Genomic DNA, 20,547 nt, shown 5'->3' on the forward strand with positions numbered 1-20,547 from the left:
TGCAAATGAAATGTGAATAATGACAATCTAGTTTTGCACCATAATCTGTGAAATAGCCTAGTTACATAAGGTCATTTTTATCTAGACTTACACTGACTTTATATTTGAATTGTTATTATTATTATTATTTGTTATTTTGTTGAAATAAGAAAAAACTGCTCGAGCTTCATGACAGTTTAAGTCATAGACATAGGAGAATTGTCTAAACCCACAATTGAAATTTTAATCCTTCAATTAATCTGAGAACCAAAAAAATCCTCAAATGTGGAGAGATGTGGTTTTTAATGGACGACAACAATAAGTTCAATTGTACTATAACAAAGCAGTTTTAATTCTACAGTACATTCACTACACTGAATTTGGAGAGCCAGTGGATTTAAAGCGCCCACTAAATATATTGCACAAATTGTTTGTTTGCATATTAAAGCATGCATGAAAAGTACCCAGTTTACCCATTTTTTAAACTTGACTCTAAAAGGAAAAGCCAAGTACTGGCCTAGTAAAAGCTTGGCATGGTGACAAACAGTACAGTTTATTTGCTCCAGCACTGGAAAAGCAGGTGAGACTTTGCAAAAGACCACTTCCTCTTAGGAAGCAAAAAGTTTTAACGCCCAACTGCACCACAAGTCAAATTCTTTGGCCATGTACTGCAATCAAACAATGATGATTCCTATTCTGATTTTCTTTGGAGAAATCAGGAAAACCTTAATGAAAATCTTGTCAAATGCCATTGTGTACATTATGTTACATGAAGACAAATACTGTGTATGTTCTGTTCCTTGTTATAGCATATAACTGGAAAGATCCTCTTTAGAAATTTGTTCTGTACATGTTTTCTTTCTGACCTTGTATCTTTCCTTGTATTTCTTCAAGGACAATGTGCTTTATGTTGCCCACTTCTATAGGTGTGTTTTAGCTGTGTTGATATACTTACAAACTGTGTTTTGTTGGCTGGCGGAGCCTCAGTGATGGACTTGAGGTCTTCCACTGTGACTCTTTCCATGTCCTCTAAGGCAGATCCAGAGTAGAGCACAACATCCTTCACAAAAATACTTATAGCTCTTAGCATGTAGGACACAAATAGGTGCATGTGGATGTAGTTCCTGGTGCAGTGTAACCGTCTAGGGAGAAAACAAACAAGAGCGACAAGGTCAAAAGACAGATCTGTTGAAAATTGTGTGTGTGTGTGTGTGTGTGTGTGTGTGTGTGTGTGTGTGTGTGCGCGCGCGTGCATGCGTGTGTGTGTGTGTGTGTGTGTGCACGCGCGTGTGGGCTGGCACACCTTCATGTAAGAGTGTGTAAGTATTTTCACACACACACACACACACACACACACTTACGCATGAACAATACTCATCCTAATTAGAGCCAGCTGAATTCCACGCTGACTATAACACATTCTTGAGATTTAGGGGCTTGAAACACACAAATATTGAATTGCTAGGCTCAAAGTGAGCTGTAAAAACAAAATTGCAAGCATGTGTTGAGAAGTTCCAAAAGCATGTGAATTTCCTTCCAGACAAGCACAAGTTTATCTATCAAAGATTCTTCCAAAACATCCTGTCTGAATGTTTACTGTGGCGTGGGCCTTTGAGGTCATGCATATTGGAATCAAGTTGCTAGATCAATGGCCATAAAGGTTACATCATTACACAGTCAAGTAAAAATAGTCGATGATCATTTTTACTGAATATTTATTGGTGTTATAATAAATCCAAGAAATCAACTTGTTTTTCAAATCTTGAACAAGAATATTCTGAAGTCCCATGAAAAATCTTTAACAATTACTGAATACTGAAATTAGTAGTTATTGACTGTTTCTTTCTCAATAGCCTTATTAATAAGCTGAATATTTGACAAGCTATCCTTAGAGAACTATTGATTTGAAGTGGTGGGCAAAAACTAATCTAGCGTACATTTCCCTGGTGAAAAAAAAACCTAAACATAACTGCTAATGTGAAATATCTCTTTTCTCTCCCTGGAAAACATTTATGAGCTCTCCTGTCTGAAAGCTGACATGTTGAAGGTGAGACATGGCTGGAGTGCTCTGGAGCACAGAGCCAGAATGTCAGATGGACCCCTGGGACAACTTATTAAACTCATTTGGCCCGTAGATTTCCTGGTGCCAGTTGGGAGCGTTCCTAAAGCTTTCTGACTGCCTGCCTGTACAGTAAGTCACGCTGGTGGGAACATTGGTAAACAGCTCCTTCACATCGATTTCTGATACTCCCTATGCTCAACAAAATAAGCAAATAATGACAAATCTGCCCTGCATTAATCAGCCATGAAAAAAAAAAAAAATCAGACTGTCACCACACAAAAAATGAATTCAGCCTTGTTTTGGGGTTTTCTTCATTGCCATTGAGGCAAGAGAGATTGAAGATTAGACTTATGTTTATAGCATTTATCTTTATATTATTCACATCTTTTAAAACAATTTGATCTACTTTATATGTTTCAGTGGAGAAAACAAGGAAAAAAGCACCACTCACACACATTGTGACTTAAGATATGTTATTTTTCTAAGCTTGGTGGAATTACAAAATCAGTATCCGAGCTTTGGTTGTTTGTCATCGAAACTCTAAATCGGCATGAAAATGACAAAGAACCTAAATGTCAGACGATTGAGCATGCATTGCTGCAAGCCTGGAGGCAGATTCCTCCTCAAAGGTGGACATATCATAGTCTGTAAAAAGTCAAAGTACAGTAAAAGTCAAAGGTAATGTTACATTTGCATGCTTCATGTTGTTGCCGTGACAAAAAATATACTGTGTCGCATGCTTATACACCCAGGGAGAATCGCATGATTTCATGATAAAGCCTCTTTTATCCTTTAAGTCATCATGAAATTAATATGCTCTCTGCTGTTTTCAACTTAACAATATTCACTGGCATGGTTAGAAATTGCCATTTATCATGTCATCATGCTATTAACCATTTAGAGTGCCTGTTTTGATCTCCTCTGCAACTGCTTCAACCTTCATTTCTGACCTTGCATTTAAATCCCTCTCTTGGGAACGTTTGTGGTTGAAAAGGCTGATTGAAAAATTCCAGTGACAGCATCGACTCACCGGAAATATCCCAAGATGACCACAGCCACCATGAGTGATCCCAGAGAGATGGAGTACCCCACTGTGTAGATGAGATACAGACGGTGAAAGACCTCCTGTTGGAAGAGGATAATTTGTTAGACTGTTGAAAGGGCAGCAAAATGGATAAAAACACTAAGCTTGAGAAGACTACAGCATAGCTTCTCTTTACTGTAGTGCCACTGTAGATGTACTGTAGGTTTTAGTCAGATTACTGTCTTTTTTTTCTTATAAAACAACTGTAACTACATTCATTTTTTAGCCACCATTATAGAAAAAATACATTAAAAAACTGCAAATTAACCTGGTCAACACTCATGTGCATCTACAAAATAATACATTGTAGCAATTACAGCATCTATGCAGTTTTATTTTAAAATAACCTAACGCACATAGGAGTTTGGTAGTTTACATTGTTGATCCAGCAACTTACTACAAAACATTTTAATCACATGAAACATCTGTTACATTAATCATATTGCCACATGGCTTGGAATGCTATAAATAGGATAACAGGGAACAACAAACTTTAGAAAAACATATACTTATTATTTATACTGTTCATAATAGATTATATTTCTAATCTCATGTACAATAAATAAAGATCAGGAGGCTTCAGCTACTCAAATGAAATATTATATAATCTTTTTCATAAAAAAAGAAAAAAACATTTATCTCTTATTGTTGGAAAAACATAAGCATACTGGCAGGCTTCATTTAGCTTTAGTGATCCAGGTAATTTGGGAAATCAGAACCATTCGGTTTAACTATTTTTCCATTAGTTTTTACAAGACTCGATTACTCTTTGTGCTTAAAATTTTAGTGACAACATTGCTTTAGGCAAGTGATTTTATTACAAAGTACATGTTTTCACCAAGAGCTGCAGAGATATAGAAAGAAGAATCCTCATCTACTAAAATGAAATACTATATGATCTTTTTCATAAAAAATGAAAAAAAACTGTGTGAAAAATGTATATCTCTTTTTGTTGGAAAATTATAGGTATACTGGCAGGCTTCATTTAGCTTTAGTGATCCAGGTAATTTGGGAAACTAGAACCATTCGGTTTAACTATTTTTCCATTAGTTTTTACAAGACTCGATTACTCTTTGTGCTTAAAATTTTAGTGACAACATTGCTTTAGGCAAGTGATTTTATTACACACAGCGTGTTTTCACCAAGAGCTGCATAAATATAGAAAGAGGAAATTTCTCAAAGACTGACACTATATGTTAGAATTTTTCCTAAAAACTAGGCTTCAAAATGTGTTAGCTTCCGTGCGTTTGAAAATGCATTGCCACCTGGTGACAGAATTGTCATAAGCACCCAAAAGTTACTGATGGAAACAACATTTGACAAGGGTGACGGCGCTGAGAAAGGCTGGGTGGGGTGGTTTGATCTTCTAAGCAGTGAGCTGGCAGCCAGAGGACACTGTGAGGGGAGCCAACCAGACCCTCTGCGCGTCAACATGCTGAAGGGGCCGAGAGCCTCATGTGATGTAACCAGATACTCCACTGCTGTTATCATTTAGCATCGGGCTTCTGTGCCAAACGTGTATCTAAGTAGTGATGGTGGTCCGCGGTATGGCGGTTATGCAGTCAGGGGCTTTCATTCGTGCATATGTATTTGTCATTAAGTGCTGCAACCGCTTTTACTGGAGCCCATCAACATAAACATCTAAAGTCAGAAAGAAATTGAAGGGCGCCATGATGAGGTTATGCCCACATCCTCTACACCCCATTCAAACAGGGGAGAGGAAAATGTATGTGGGAAAGCTGATGTGTATTGTTTCATGGCAAAAATACACTACGAGTTAAAATCAAACCAAAACCTTCTGTACAAAAATTTGGAGCGAGCTTTGAATGTATTTACCAGTGAGGTACTAATTACTCTATTCCCTCTATTCATTGACAAATTCCAAGGCTAACCAGTAGCAACCCTACAAACTGGAGAGCCACTTAATACTGACCACTAATATAATGATAATACCTTTAAAAGCTACAGACTACAGACTTATATCCATGATTATTATTCAAATATTGCATTAAAAAGCCATTTCAGCATAATAATAGTCGATAATTTGATATTATTTACACAAAAAACTTCATACAGTACACAAACACAACAATGGCTGTGTAAATGGCATTTTTTCCATTTACAGCCAGGCCCTGGCTGTTTTCAGCCGTTCTTACAATACCCAGTAGTCCTATTCACTGCCAGTGTTATGCTCTGACATCCAAGCCCCCACGCAACGATAGAGAAATACTACAGGAGCAACTGAGATCAGGGTCACATTTACCTTTGTCAGTCACTTGGGGATGAAGATAGTAAAAGGCTGCAGTGTTTGGTTTATGACACAATGTGCCTCTCACGTGTGATGGTGATGTCAGTGTTTGTAGTGTTTATGATCTAAGGTTTGATTCTCACGTGATGGTCATGTTTAGGTTTTATGTTACAGCTGGCTGAGCTTAACGACTATGTTAAGGGAATATGCTGAGTAGTAAGTTTTGGTATGTAGTCGTTATGTTTAATAAAAATTGCGTTATGGGTGTAAAGATGCAGACCCGAGAGAATATTCAGACCTATTCTAAATTTGCCCCAGCAGTCTCTCCCACCATGACTCTGCCCAGTTTTACATCCTCACTTACACAACAACTGTGTGTTTTTTGTGCAAAATTCTCCTTGTGTAAAATGAGCAACCTTAGTAGTGTGTTCTGTTACGATACACAACAGGGAAACACTGGGTACCAATGTTACAAGTATGAAACAAGGATCACCCCAATATTAGCTCTACTATTGTAATTATACAATAACTGTTTAATTCATCCATAACAACAGCTAAACCACAAATTAAATAGAATTAAATCCCTTTCAATTTTTTAGCATGACGAACATAAAAGACACACAATATGGCCAAAAAGTATGTGCTTGTACTTATTCTGCAGCTATTTATCATCACAATAAAATTATGTTACAGTGACAAAAGTGCACCTCCAACTTTGTGAGAAGCCTCTCCCGTGTCAATGTGACAATACACCCCATGGTCCAAGCTTGGTCGATAAAGAAATGTTTTTCCGAGATTAGTGGTGAACTTGAATGGCCTGCACAGAGCCCTGACCTCAATCCCATCAAACACCTTGAGCACACCTGGGATGAGCTGGGGCACCAACTGTGAGCCAGGCCTTATCAACCATCATCTGTGTCTGACCTGGCGCTCTTGTGTCTGGATGGGACTGAAATCCCTGCAGTCATGCTCCAAAACACTGTAAAAGCCCCTCCAACAGAGCGGATGCTGTCATAAAAGCAAAGTAATGGCAAAAGTTTTTGTTCAAAGATCACATACGGGTGTAATGTTTGGGTGTCCACATACTTTTGGCCATTGTGTCAATTTAGATTGACACAATTAGAATGTTTGAGCTCAGTAACAGCAATAAAATATATATATTTAAAACTGCACTACACTGGTAGCCTCAAATGGCTGTGAGACAGAACTTTTTTATTTTAAGAATGCCATTACCGGGAAGGCAACATGACATCAGTACACGGCAGACTCCTTGGGTCTCAGTTTCTTTTTATTTCTGTCTACTAACAAGAAAGCCAGCTACGAGGTTTAGTCATGATTGAAGATTTCTTAGTGTTTTGTGAATGGAATGCTCTCTGGCAAGTTTTGTAGTTTGCAATTAAGGCTAATGGGACACTGTTGTCAGTATCTGAATGGTCATTTAGCTAATTGAAGCTTTATATTATCACAAAGCAACCACATTGCCTTCCTGTCATTATCTATTTATTCACACTGTACATTAGTGAGGAGACATGTTGACATGTGTTACAAATTTCAAAGGGGTTGTAATTGCAGGGTGAAATGGTGCAATACAGTAGTTGCCTGAAAGGCTGTAATATCTTAAGTGTGACAATTTACGCAATGCATTCACAAAGGCTATTGCTCTCAATTATTGCAGAGAACGGCACTGTAACTGTGTCAATGAGCATGAAAATGGAAATGAGACGGCTCTTACCTTTTCATGGCTCTGGTTGTAATGGTAGAGGAATTTTGCACATTCGCTATAATTGGCCCATGTCTTGTTGTTGGTTGTGGCCAGCTCCCATGTTCCGTTGTTGTCACACCGACGGTATGCCAATCCTAGACATCAAGCGGAAAAGTCTATTTTTAATTACAGATTTCGATTGTTGATTACCAACACAATCAATTAGACATCCTTAGCTTATTTCTTAATTAAACCTGCATAATTGTTTAAAATTGCCAAAGAGGTTTCTACTGCACAGTATAAAACCAGAGGCATAGTGCTCTTTAATTAACTGAAAATGAGCCTACAGGGTGTTAATTCATGACTGTATTCAGGGCCACATTTACCTTTATGGTTGAAGTCATAGATATACTCTGGACATGCGGTGGATACAAGTTTTCCTGGAGCTCCTTCAGGCCAACACACAATGCCGTCCCATTCTGGTGAGCAGAAACCATCTGCGGAGACAGAAGCAGTGCTGACTTTTAAAAATAGAGCCACAGAGAGTGTTGTTCTCCCCTGATTCCAACATTACATGGCTTCGGGCATTTACAAGAGCAGCAGTAGGCTATGTTTTCAAGGATTCTGTTGTCCTTTAAAAAATAGGGCAAATGCATGGACTTTACATAGTATGTAAATTAGCACCGCAGAGCAGTCTTGTAATTTGTGGTCTTACTGTACAGTAAATGAGTCTTTTTTTTTTTTTTTTTTTAAGGAAACATGGGTCACCCAGATAACACACGTTCTTGTTCGCTCTCCATCTATTGTCATATAATTAAGACTCACAATCATGGAATTCCCAGCATGCTGATAACAAGTTGTCTATTGAATCTAGTGTTCATTGACCTTGTTTGTTAGCTGCAGAGGTCTCTTCAGCAGATTTCCATCACTGCTACATTGTTTATAACATCATACTGTTTTTATGTTGTATGGAATTGATTTCAGTATGGATCTCATTTAAAAGGTTACATGCAATACTGGCAGCATTGTAGTATCCTGAGAAGCCTACTATGTCAAAATAGAAGTGCTATGTTATAAAGATGTCTGTCTTCAACATGCATCGAATTCAACTTTAATATAATGTATCTGCAAAGAAAAAGAAAAGCTCATAAATCATTTAAAATACTGTAATTATAATCATAACATGCATTTTTGTTTCATTTACGGGATTGGTTGATTCAAAGGAAATTATAGGGAGTTTCTGAGATGGTGGTCAGGAACATTTAGTATGTAAAAAATTGTCAAGAGATCATTATAATGTGAACCTCTCAATTTTTTCTCTACACCCTTGAGATTGCTACAAAATGCTGACAATGTGCTTCTCCTGGAGATCACAAAAACTGTTTTCAGGGAACACTTCCCTGCATGAGACTTTGCAATAACGCATCTATACTTCAGACAAAGAGCTGCAGGTTCAAAGGAAAAAAAATCCTGTTTCGGAGCAGCAAGCCCCTTAATTATCAGCTAAACCGTAGACCTCAGCCCTCCGATAGTGGGAGCAAAGTCCCTTTCCCCACAGATTCCTGGCAAAAGCTTCCCTTATGGCTTGGCATTTATGTTGCATTATTGAAAACATCTGCCTCACTTTGACCACTAATAAGTAGCTAAGGATAAAACTAAAACTATCGTCTCTTTGCAGTAGATCCATTATTTTCTCATTCCTGTAATCAAAGTTACAAAGTAACATCTGACGCAATGACGACATGCTTTTTATTTGCCTGTCACTTGGAGCACAAAATTAAAGAGCAGACTGAGTGGAGCTGAATGATTCCTGTAGATCTCTAGTGGGGGAAGAACAGCGCTTAGTTTTGAAAATCACACTGACCACACATCCTGGGAGTAAAAGTAGAATTGCTGTTCACTTTTGCCATAGGTTTTATTACCATAGGACCACCTACTAACAGGCTTAAATTAAACAACGAACACATACACATATATAATTTCCCGTAAAATTCTTAACCACGATTTAAATATAAATGTGACTACGGGGGGACTTTGGTATTAGTGATGTAACTGGGGTTTTTAATAAGGTTTTCTTTCCCCCCCGACTCATTTGATTCTGACCTGCAGATGTCAAAACACATATTGCACTTTTTCCTGATACATGCAACCTTTTATAATGATTGCTGTTATTCTACACCCAGACCACAAGCTTGAAGGCTGTGCTATTTTCACACTGCAAGGTCTGGGGCATTGAACCCACATCCCTCCACTGTCCTCTCCAGGCAAACCTCAGTGTTTCCCTCAATGAAAACCTTGTCTCAGTCACGTAATGGAGACTTTTGTGTATTTTAAGCACAAATGAGAAATAAAAACAAATCGATAAAATGTTGAAATACAAGCAAAAACGAGGTTTCAGCCTCACACGGGACCTAATCCTCTCTCAATGAACCTTGAATTGCACGATCAATTCTTTACACTCAACAAATCCTACATTACAGACTGCTAGCTTTTTAAAATAGTCATCACTCCACCTCTCCTATAATAGATCCGAAAACCACAAGTTTACAGTGCCAGAAAAAAAAAAAAACTCTGGGGTGGTCAGGCAGGACACAGGCAAGACAAATACAGATGAAAGTCCTAAAAAATGCATGCTAGCTGCTATTCTCTCAACCCACTGTTTCAAGGTCACACCACAACGTTAAAAAAAACACATATTTGAGGCCAAAGCCATTAAAACTACAAGAGTAAAATTTGTCCAAATCCGTACGACCACTTCAAGAAAAACACTTACATGGGTCATTGGAAAGCACAAGTAGGGGGATGTTCAGATGTTGCGTCTAAAAACGCGTGGAAAACGCCAGCTGTGCTGCTTTCATCCTTTTATCCAAGGTGCTTGGGAGGTTGCACTACTGTTGCGCCTCCGGTTACTAAGCAACCAAAACTGCTTGTATACTTTATCTCAAATCTTATCTTGACGGCCTCCTAAATTTAAGTTTACATCAGAGCAAACCGCTAGTCAGATTTTAAATTATTTCCACATTACATGATTACAAACAAACAACCAGATGAGACTCTTAAGATCAAATTAAGTTCAATGTGAAAGTGAAGTCAAAGCAATTAATGGTCCATCAAGTAAAAAAAAAAAATCAAATCAAGCACATTAAATGAGCACATATGTGCTTATCCAGGCATATACAGCAACCACACCAGGGACTCTTTATTTTTTTCTTTAATAAGGTAATATGCTCAACATAATTCCTTCAGCTGTGATTGAACAGACGTGTGCAACCTTCCAAAAGAGGTCAGCAAACAGCCACCACATACGGGATGAGTCAAATCCGGTATGTGGCAGCATCATCAGGTATGCAGGTCAGTACCCCCAAAACAGCACCCCAAGCATTTCACAGAGTCCAAGTCACTGGTGCAGGAATATGGGGGACAACCAGACTTTTTCAACAAGACTAAAGTATAACAGTAATAAAATGGTACGTCTAAGTAAGCCTACTCTAACACGTTGGACCTGATGACTTGGACATAAACAAAGTGTTAAATAACTTTTGCTTTGGGAGTGATAGGCACACTCAGTACTTTGTAAAATAAGCCTCAGGGACTAAACCTTGCTCTGCTGCAGTGCTGTCTATTTGCATGTTAATAGGCATACTGGTTGTAAAGACTCTGTTTTAATAGGGAATGAATTTTGGTTCTCTTTCGAACCTTATTTAAAAAAAAGACGATTGGTTGGTTGGTTGATTGTTTACAGTGTAACAATTCTCAGAGTGAAAAACATAATGGTCCGTATCAACAGGAGCCAGGACACTCCTTTTGAGTCAAACCTTTTTAGCCGCTTTTTGGTGAACCACTGCGCTTGAAAAAAAAAAAAAAAAAGCAGCTGCTGCTACCATTTTGATGTGGAAGTACCCTGATGAGAACAGGGAATGCATTTCTTACCACATCTTATTTGTACAAAAATGGTAGGCTAGGCTGAGATTGAAAGGAAGTTCACTAATCTATTACGTCATCCAAAGCCGAATGTCCCCCCACTTCAAAACTCATTCCACTGATCCCAGTCAGACATTCTTGATGGGCTTGTTAGAGTCTAGATTCAGCATCCTACAGCACCTTAAATATAGACAAAAAAACCCTCCAAAAAAACCCCATTATATTAATCTACCCATGAGAGTGTATGTAATATAGTGCATTATAGCTGCAGCTATAATTATATTTATTATAGATTAATCTGTCAATTATTTCTCCAATTCATTATTTAGTCTATAAAATATCAGAAATTTCACAAGCTCCAAATGCCCAAGATGATGTCTTCAGTTTAAAACCCAAAGATATTTAATTTAATTACATTTTTTCATTTTATAAAACGGAGATCAGTAGAACATAGTCACGTTTGAGAAACTAGTAAAAGACTTAAAAGATGAATAAATCACCAACATAGTTTTATCAATTACTCTATTAATCAACTAAATATTCCAGCACAACATGAAGGAATTACACTGACACATCTGCAATTAATTAATTAAGAAATGTGATATAACTTTCTAATATCTAAGTCTAGTCAAGATCACTTGAAATCTTCAGTCAGGTTTAATATGGGGCTATATTTTTTGTAGATTAAGCTGCTGATTATTAATTTCAATAAATTGTTTCCTCTAAATAAAAGGAAAAAATAGTAAGAAAATGCCCATCACAGTTTCCCAGAGCCCAACGTGATGTCTATAAATGGCTCGTTTTGTCCAACCAACAGCATAAACCCAAAAGAGATCCATTTCACTATCATAGGATAATAAGAAAACCAGACATTCGAGAAACTGGAACCAGTGATTTTTTTGATTTTTTTTTTTTTGCATTTTTGTTTAAAAAAACCAAATCAAAGTAGTTGCAGATTGATTTTCTGTTGACCGACTAATTGATTTAGCTCTAATTTAATGCCATAAAGTGCTAAAACATTGCAATATGTTTTTTTATCTAAAATCAATTACATAAGTGGAATAAACAGGTGCAAATGTGCATGGAGATAGCTGGCGGGTGTGACACCAGGCTGGCCATTCACTATGACATGTCAGGATAGATTAAGCATGATGGTGGTCAGATGAGCAACACAGACACTCATCTGAGAGAGGCTTCATGTTTGGCTGGCTGCTCTGCTCTACATTAGCATCTATGGCCATCCTGTTAAATATCCTTTGAGAAAAAGCACAGCATCGTTATATAAGCCCTGGACATCTTGCACAAGCTGCTGTTCGGCGCCTGCAGTTCTCAATAGTAGCAATTCTGTCTTTTTTTTTTTTTTTTTAGGTCTAATTTGATATTTGTGGACGTTTATCAAAACCATGAAAAGTTGGGAAATATCACGCAGGGCAATGTAACTACTGGGAACGGTCAACAAAAGCTTTTGTGTTCGTAGAGTGGAAGTAAACATTTTTAATTATGTGTTTCATTTACAAAAGGGTATCGTTTGGAGGGTCCAAGAATTCAATGCGACCACAATGCACTGGGGTTAAAGAGAAAATAATACGATTGGTTTGGCTCTGGAATCCAAAATCCTTCTCTGAACAATCAACTGGGAAAATGACAGTAACCACAATCAGATACAGTAGATGCTGGGGTCGGCTGGAAAATGGCGCTCTTCAGACACCCATAAATACACAAATACACCCCAGGATCAACTTCGTCTTCAGTTCCAGCCTCCAAAAAGCCACAAGGAAGACAAAGGAAACAGAACAGCATTTTTCATGCATTCAAATGGATATGAAACTGGCTAGCTCTGAAAATAAGTATTTGATTTTAACGTAACGGCAAAGAGAAGGTCTCAAAAATCCTTATCTTTCTTGAATTTTTTTTTCAAAGAAGCAAGTTGGTTCTGAAGTGTGCATAACATCAGCTGATTAGTATAAGAACTTATAATCAACAATCACATTTTAACAAGTCACCAATCACGTTCAATCAAGACAACAAGTTGGTCTTTACAGTCGTCTGTTGCACTTTAACTTTCACTCTTGTGATCAACTTGCTGCTGCTGGTGATGCTGATTGCTCCAACAGTACCTGATAAACTTTATTGTTGTGTTGATTGATTCCTTCATCGATAAATCCAGCCTCCTCCTGGTACTCCTCCTACCTCTGATAGCATCTCTTGCCTTGCACATAATGTGTATTTCAAATATGTTTCCATGAAGTTGTGTTCTGTGCAGCCCGTGGGGGATTTATTGCACTCCCATTTGAATCTCCCGCTCCAGCTGGAATTCATCGGGAGCACCCTCAATAGCTGAACCTATTCTGACAAATAAAACCATTTTTCTGCAATAAATGGCTCTGTATCCTTTGACATGAGCATCTCTGACAGAAATCTTTTCAGGGCAACCCAATGCAGGTAGTGGAAAATCACACTATTGGAAAACTAATCAAAGGTAATGAAGTGGGACCTTGCCTTCACATGAGCTCATTGGAATCTTACACATCCTGCATAATTAGTCTCCGTCAGTTTTCATCTTTCAGCAAAACACCTATCAGCCTGTTGCTAAGACATTTGGTCGATATACGCAAGCCATGATGGACAGAATCATTGATTTTATCTATTATCTATCCAAAACATGCACTTAATTGGGTGATTGACATGACAAACATCAACAATATAATCATTTTGTCATTCTACTGTAGTATGGTATGAAAAAAAATCACAACATGGTTAAAGGGGCAAGCAATGGACCAACAGCTACCAGCTCTTGATGGAAAAAAAAACACATCCTAAAATGAATGTAAGCATCTTTGATATTTTCTAATATTCCTGCTTTTTTAGCCATATTAGTGAAATACAGTACCAGTGCCATTACAGTAACAGTACCATTCAAGGGTATGGGGCTAGAGCAGCAACCGTTAAATTTTGGCATCGAAAATAAGATTCGACATTGAAAACAAAACCTGAACTGGAAAAGGAAACACTGGCATTAAAACACTTGTAATGGAAAAAGTTGTATTGCCACTGAAACAAGTATTAACACAAAAAGTTACACTGAAAATAAAACATGGGCATTAAAAAAATTACAATCTTACAATCTTATTATCTTATTTTTTGCAATATGATGTGTATTTTAATGTCAATCTTCAGTTTTTTTCTTCATGTCTGTCTTCTTTCAGTGTCAGTATTTTTTGGGTTTTTTTGTTGTTGTTTTTTCAGTGTGACTGTTTTTCAGTTTCAACCTTCTGTCGGCGTTTTGGCATAGAGAGGAGGGCCTACATTACTGAGTATGCCTTGTGGTTCAACAAAGATATCCGAGGGTGATGGCATCATGGCGGAGATTTTGAGCCAGACAGTTGTAATTGTCGCTCTAGAACTGTTAATATATCACTTTAATAATATTTAATGTTTTTTCAGGTGAGAAAGTAACCATGTAGATTCCCAATATCTGGTCAGTTTATCCAAATAACGTTTGTAAATTTGCTGCAGTGTTGCAGACATGTGAAGAGCTGCTGGCCCACTGAGACCGGGCGGTCATCTTGCAGCAGCAGCCTGAGTGATCATGGGAGAACATGATCCAATGAGCTGATCTGTGCATTAGACAAACTAATGTGACAGCTACTGCAGTTAGATCTCATCTATGAGACCAACATTTATCTTCCAAAAGGAATTATATCATATATCAAAATACTATGTGACATTAGAGCCAGCGGTAAATTACCAAAGAGCTGCACAGATCAGTTCATCAGATCATGTTCTCCCTGGGATGATGACGCAGGACTCCGGCTGCGAGATGACTGGCCGGTCTCAGCCAGCCAGTGGCTCTGAAAACATTGCAGCAGATTTATAAACAGGTGTCATTTAGATAAACTGATCACATATTGGGAATCTACATGGTTACTTTCTCTCTTGAAAAAATATTTAATCTCAATTAAGTGACATATTAACAGTCCTAGAGCAAAAATTACAACAGTCTGGCTCAAATCTCCGCCATGATGCCATCGGCCTTGGATGTCTTCACTGGACTGCAAGGCATACTGGGTAATGTAGGCCTACGCCAAAATGGTACAGAAAGTTGAAGAAGAAAAACAATGATACTGAAAAGAAAACTGACAGCGTAAAAAAAAAAAACCTGTCACTGAAAAAAAACAGACTTAAAGAAAAAATCTGAAGCTTGACGTTGAAAAACACATCATAATGCAAAAAATATCTAAATAAAATAAGATAATAACATAACATAAATAACAAGATTGTAATTTTATTAATGCTAATGTTTCATTTTTCAGTGGAACTTTTTTCAGTGCCAATACAGCTTTTTTCCCAATACAAGTGTTTCAATGCCAATTTTTCCTTTTTCACTTCAGGTTTTGTTTTCAATGTCAAATTTTCTTTTCGATGCCAAAATTTAACTGTCGCTGTTCTAGCCCCATAAAAGTGTGTCCAAACTTGTGACTGGCACTGTATCTAAACAACTGATGGTTGGATTGTCATGAAATTTAATACAAATCATCCCGATGAAGGCTTTATGCCGCAATGCGTTGGTGAAATAAAGAAGATTCTTCCAGAAGTCAGCTTAGTGTTGCCGAGTTCTTTCTTTCACATGAAATTTAGTACAGACATACATGTTCCCCAGAGGATGAATCCTACTGACTTTGGTGATTCTCTGACATTTATTCTAGAGCCACCATGAGGCTGATGATTTTGGTTTCGAATATCTCAAAAACTATTAAAAGAATTTTGATACAGACATTCATGTCCCCCACAGGATTAATTGTAATGACTTTGGTGATCCTCCACCAAATACCTGCAAAACTAATAACATTCCCATCAGCCTCAACTGTACTTTGTGTTTTGTGCTAATTAGCAAATATAAGCTAACATGGTTTACATGTTAAACATTATACTTGTGAAACATCATCATTCTATCTTTGTCATTTTGACATGCAGTTAGCTTAAAGCTCTGCTGTGTTTAAGTATAGCTTAATAGAGCCGCTAGCATGGCTGTTGACTCTCAACCTTGTTTCTTTACTCACCAGCGACCTTGTGCTTTGACTTGATGTTCCCCTCACACTTCCGTTTGGCTTTGAATAACAGGCCTATCTGTTCTTCTTTCGTGAGCACATCATCTGCGTAAACCTAAGAAAATAGAAAAAAAAAAACACAAAAAACATGGAGTTAATGAAGTGAAATACTGAAGTCTAAATGGCAGTTTTCATTTAATATTTTACTGCACATTTGTGGTCCCATCTGGATCTGAAGAAAAGGTTCTGAATTTGCTCTTAAGAGTAAAAATCAGCATGAAATGCATCAGTTGGCTGATATCCAGACATGATTTCCTCTTCACAGCTGCTTCACAACCCTCTAACCACGGCTCTCTGCACCCCTGGTCATAGTGCTGCGGATAGCACTATCTAAATCGGGTTTCCTTCGATGAAACACTCCTCAAAATGTACACTACTGACATTTTCTCAGATGGAATATAAGTGAAAGTACTGAGGGACTGCAACGGGGTGGCCTGGATGTTGTACAGCCTGTTCTGTGACTGGAAGGTCAGATTAGATTTGACCGCAACAGTCCGTGTCAAAGTGTTCATAAGCAAAGCCGTATATTTATTTCTGTCTTAGCTGTCATGGAGCAAAAAAGGTTGTAAAAGACGTGTTTTTCCTCAACTAAACAGTATCAGTTTCATTTAATGTTTATAGTTCCAGCTTGTATTCCTGTAGTTATGTCCACTACGTGGGCACTAATCGGACATGACAAAGTTATTACAAGGACAAAAGCAACATTTTATTTCCAACATTTTCTTACACCTTACACTTTTTACTTCAGCTTTTAAACATTGTGTTTGAAAGCGGCGTGGTACCTCAGGTGTGGTTTTCCAGTCAAGGAAACATTTTCCATTCTAATAGGTCACACTGACTGGCTTGCTGTTTGCCCGTGGATCACTTTCGGGCAATGACAAATGTGACTGTATTAAAAATGACCACATTCATTTTTAACAGAGCGTGACAAGAAAAGTAGAAATGAAAACATAGCAATTTAAACCCAGCGCTAAAACTAAAGCAAAGATCAGTGCTCAAATCACCAGGATTTTCTACGCCGTCATATAGGGGCTTTCATGGTTGTTTGAGCAATACTGCAGCAAAATGCAATATGTACCCACACAATGAAACACAAACTAACGTGTATGCCATACAGTGTGCCTGGAGGTATGGCTAAAAAAACACCCAGTCTTGTTTTTTTGGTTCAGTGATGCAGAGCAAACAGCACAAATTAAAGACAGACTTTTACTCAGAGCAACTGACTCACTGGCTGCAGTTAGATTTGTCAGTTTCAAGACACAAATTACATCAAGAAATCAAATTTTGCTCTCACTTCTATCAGCTCTTCAAAACAAAAAGAAGTAGGCAGGTTTACATACTGGAGAAATATACTAATAGCATGCCAAGAAGCAAAAAGAAACAGGAAGCGAGGAGGTTAAATGTATACATGTTGAGAGATTACAATTCCCAAAAACTATATTGTAGCCATTCTTAGAACAAATAGATCAGATCTCAAATATTTGATATAAAAACAAATTAAAGAGCATGATCATCAAATCAGAGCCTCTTCTCCCACTGATAAAAAGCAGAGACAGAATTCTTATTATGATATAATTACTATGTTCTCTCCTATATTTTGTTGGCACCGATTTGTCCAAGTCTCCTTTGAAAATGAGATTTTAATCTAGCTAACATGATTTGATTTATTAAATATGCACATGTGTTGCAACTTTTTTTTAAAAAGAGGCTGTTTGTATGCTAATGTTTGTGTTGAGGCGTCTACAAGCGATGATGAATGTGTTTAAACCTTCAGCACATAATTGTTAGGGTGGGTTTTCACTGTGTGTTGCTTTCTGTTTTTCACTACGAAACATGCAGTGAAGATCCTATACTTAAGTAAAAGAAGTTGTACAACTATGTAAAAATGCTATTACAAGTTACTTACTTAAGTTGAAATAGAAAAGCTTCATGAGCAAAACTTGCTTTACGTATCAAAAGTAAAAGTACACACTGTGCAGGAGAATGGTCTGGTTGGAGTTATTTATTCCATATTATACTACTGGATTATTCTTACTGTTGCATGTGTAAGAAACATTTTAATGCTGCAGCTGGTAAATGTGGAACTAATTCTAACTACTTTTTATACTTTTGGGCAGTTAAATCTATCACAATTAATCTTAGTTTATGAAGCAATCAAATGTTTTATATATAAAATTGCTGCAAATTAACTAGTACTATAGCTTCTCTATAAATTCTTACTCCACTGACTTTATTTGACAGGCAGTGGAGTAAGAAGTACCATATTAAGTAAGAGTAAAACATAGCACAAAATGGAAATACTTAGTTAACTATAAGTACTTTAAATTTGTGCCTATGCACACAGTACTTACATATACTTAGTTACATTCCACTACTGGTATGTTTGTGCAGTTACTATAGTAGAAATATTGCGTACTAGGCAGTAGTTCTGTAGTTGGCTGCTATGAAGGACGATGAGAACCAACTATTGCAGTAAAACAAACTTTGGATATGTTCCTGACTTTTTTAGCCTTCTCCGGTGCCTGTTTATACTCTCAAAAAAGCAGCTAAGGAACTTCTAAATCTGCACACTAAGACAAGGAGTCATTTGGGAATGAAGATGTGTATACATTGTCTCTGATGCAAGTGCCTAATTTCGTGAGCTTAAAATTAAACTGTAAATACTGAGCCGTCGTGGGTTTGCTGCACACAAAACCATAATACCTCAATCCATCAATATTTTCACTACTTTCAGCCCTGAAATAAGGATGTCCAGTCTGAGAGCTGAATGAGGTTACAGAATGAAGACGTTTATGGCTTTGCACTGTAAACAACCACAGATGGAACAACATTTGACCACAGGCGAACAAGGATAGATACTACCTGTTTACTGTGCTAACTATGCCAATATAGAATATTCCACTGACAGCTCCTGAGACGTTCACATTATTTTCATCTAAATAGCTGACTGGGTTACTTTAGCTGAGAGCTTAACCAAGAGGAAACCAGAAACAGAGTACGGATGCTAACTGCTCTGAAAGAACAAGTGCTATTATCATCACTGAATTTTCACAGTTTGGATGTGAACAAACTAGCTCCTAGTATCTATGTTACTGTGTATCATATGTTGCATTTTTTTGTTATCAGGATTATTCCTGCTTTCATTAACAAACCTCAAAGTAGATTGAAATGTCAGCCAGTTTACTACACTTTGAGTAGTAAAGTTCAGTTCCAGTTTGCTTTTTTGAGCTTTTTTTCCCCCTCCAAACGTGTTAAGTGAGGCTGCTGTTCCAACACATTAAGAACAAATATCTTAACCTTTACGGCGCAGTTTGAGACCCTGTGAAACATTAAACTAAAATGAGCCATGGATTTTTGGGGGGTTTATTTTCCTTCTAAAAACTAGAGGAATTTTTCTCCTTCATCTGCAGACTTCTGCTCACGGGGACGTAGAAGAGTATCATTTACCATTTTAAGAAGAGAATCCTGGGTAATAAGTGTGCCCCCTGATTATTTCTGAAAACTATTCCTCCTCCATTGGCCAGAATCCAAACCTCCAAAGTAAACACAACTCTCACAGGGAGAAACATGGACATTCTTATTTACTGTATTTCATTTAAAACACAGTATTCTTTTTGTTAAATGCTTTTGAGCGTGTGCCAAAATGAAAATTAGAAAAATACACACCATATAAATATGTGTGTTTTCATCACTGGTCGCCAGAATACAAACTCCACTTGAATAAACCACAAGTTTCTATTTGTCTGCCCAAACTGCGGCTTGATGACTTAAACTGCAGCTCTCTGCGAGGATATAAGACCAATATTGAGAGAACTGTATTTAGGGTGGTGTGTCAAGACAGTGTTGAACCACTAGGACTAGGACAGTAAGTATTACTGTGTATACTATTCACACTATGGAACTGAAGGTACATTTGCAGTTTAGGTTTAGTTTGGTAATAACATTAAATACATACATTTGGTTCCTAAATTATTTTGGGAGCCAAAAGCAGATTATATATAGTTATAAAACTTATGTTGCTGACTTTTCTGTTTATTTTGGAATATTGTGTTTCAAAAGCATTAAAAAAGATATTTTAAAAAATTGACCATTAAGAAATGGAGTCATGTGGATAGACGCCATTCATACATTGAGTGGAGACACTGGGTTTCCGGTACATTACCAACAGTCTTGATTGTGGACAGCCTTGCGCTTTTTCTTTCTTTTTTTTTTCAAGAAAGTTGTGGTTGACCAAAGACATTTCCTGAAATGCCCTGCAGTGAATAAGAGAGTCAAACGCTGGAGCATGGGAGGTAGAATTTCATTAGAAAGCACAAAACAAAAAACCTTGAGGATCCAAAAAGTTTAAACGAACCGCAAAACCAGTTCAACATAATAAGTCAAAGTACAGCCCAAAAATCTCATTAGTAGTATCTCAGACCATGAAAGAGCGTTCTAAATTCA

The 20,547-nt window shown here is 37.4% G+C and overlaps 1 protein-coding gene across 1 annotated transcript in view; it reads right to left on the reverse strand.

Annotated features, from left to right (window-relative positions):
- Positions 1-20,547, reverse strand: part of pth1r (parathyroid hormone 1 receptor) — a 56,094-nt gene that overhangs the window by 12,521 nt on the left and 23,026 nt on the right. Inside the window, exons 2-6 of the mRNA XM_067606163.1 lie at positions 16,057-16,159; positions 7,462-7,572; positions 7,106-7,230; positions 3,072-3,166; positions 935-1,121 (exon numbers count right to left, since the gene is read on the reverse strand). Coding sequence (XP_067462264.1) covers positions 935-1,121; positions 3,072-3,166; positions 7,106-7,230; positions 7,462-7,572; positions 16,057-16,159 — 621 coding nt within the window. The remainder of the gene's footprint in view (positions 1-934; positions 1,122-3,071; positions 3,167-7,105; positions 7,231-7,461; positions 7,573-16,056; positions 16,160-20,547) is intronic.

The sequence above is a fragment of the Thunnus thynnus genome, chromosome 12, assembly GCF_963924715.1.
Source record: "Thunnus thynnus chromosome 12, fThuThy2.1, whole genome shotgun sequence".
Taxonomy (NCBI): domain Eukaryota; kingdom Metazoa; phylum Chordata; class Actinopteri; order Scombriformes; family Scombridae; genus Thunnus; species Thunnus thynnus.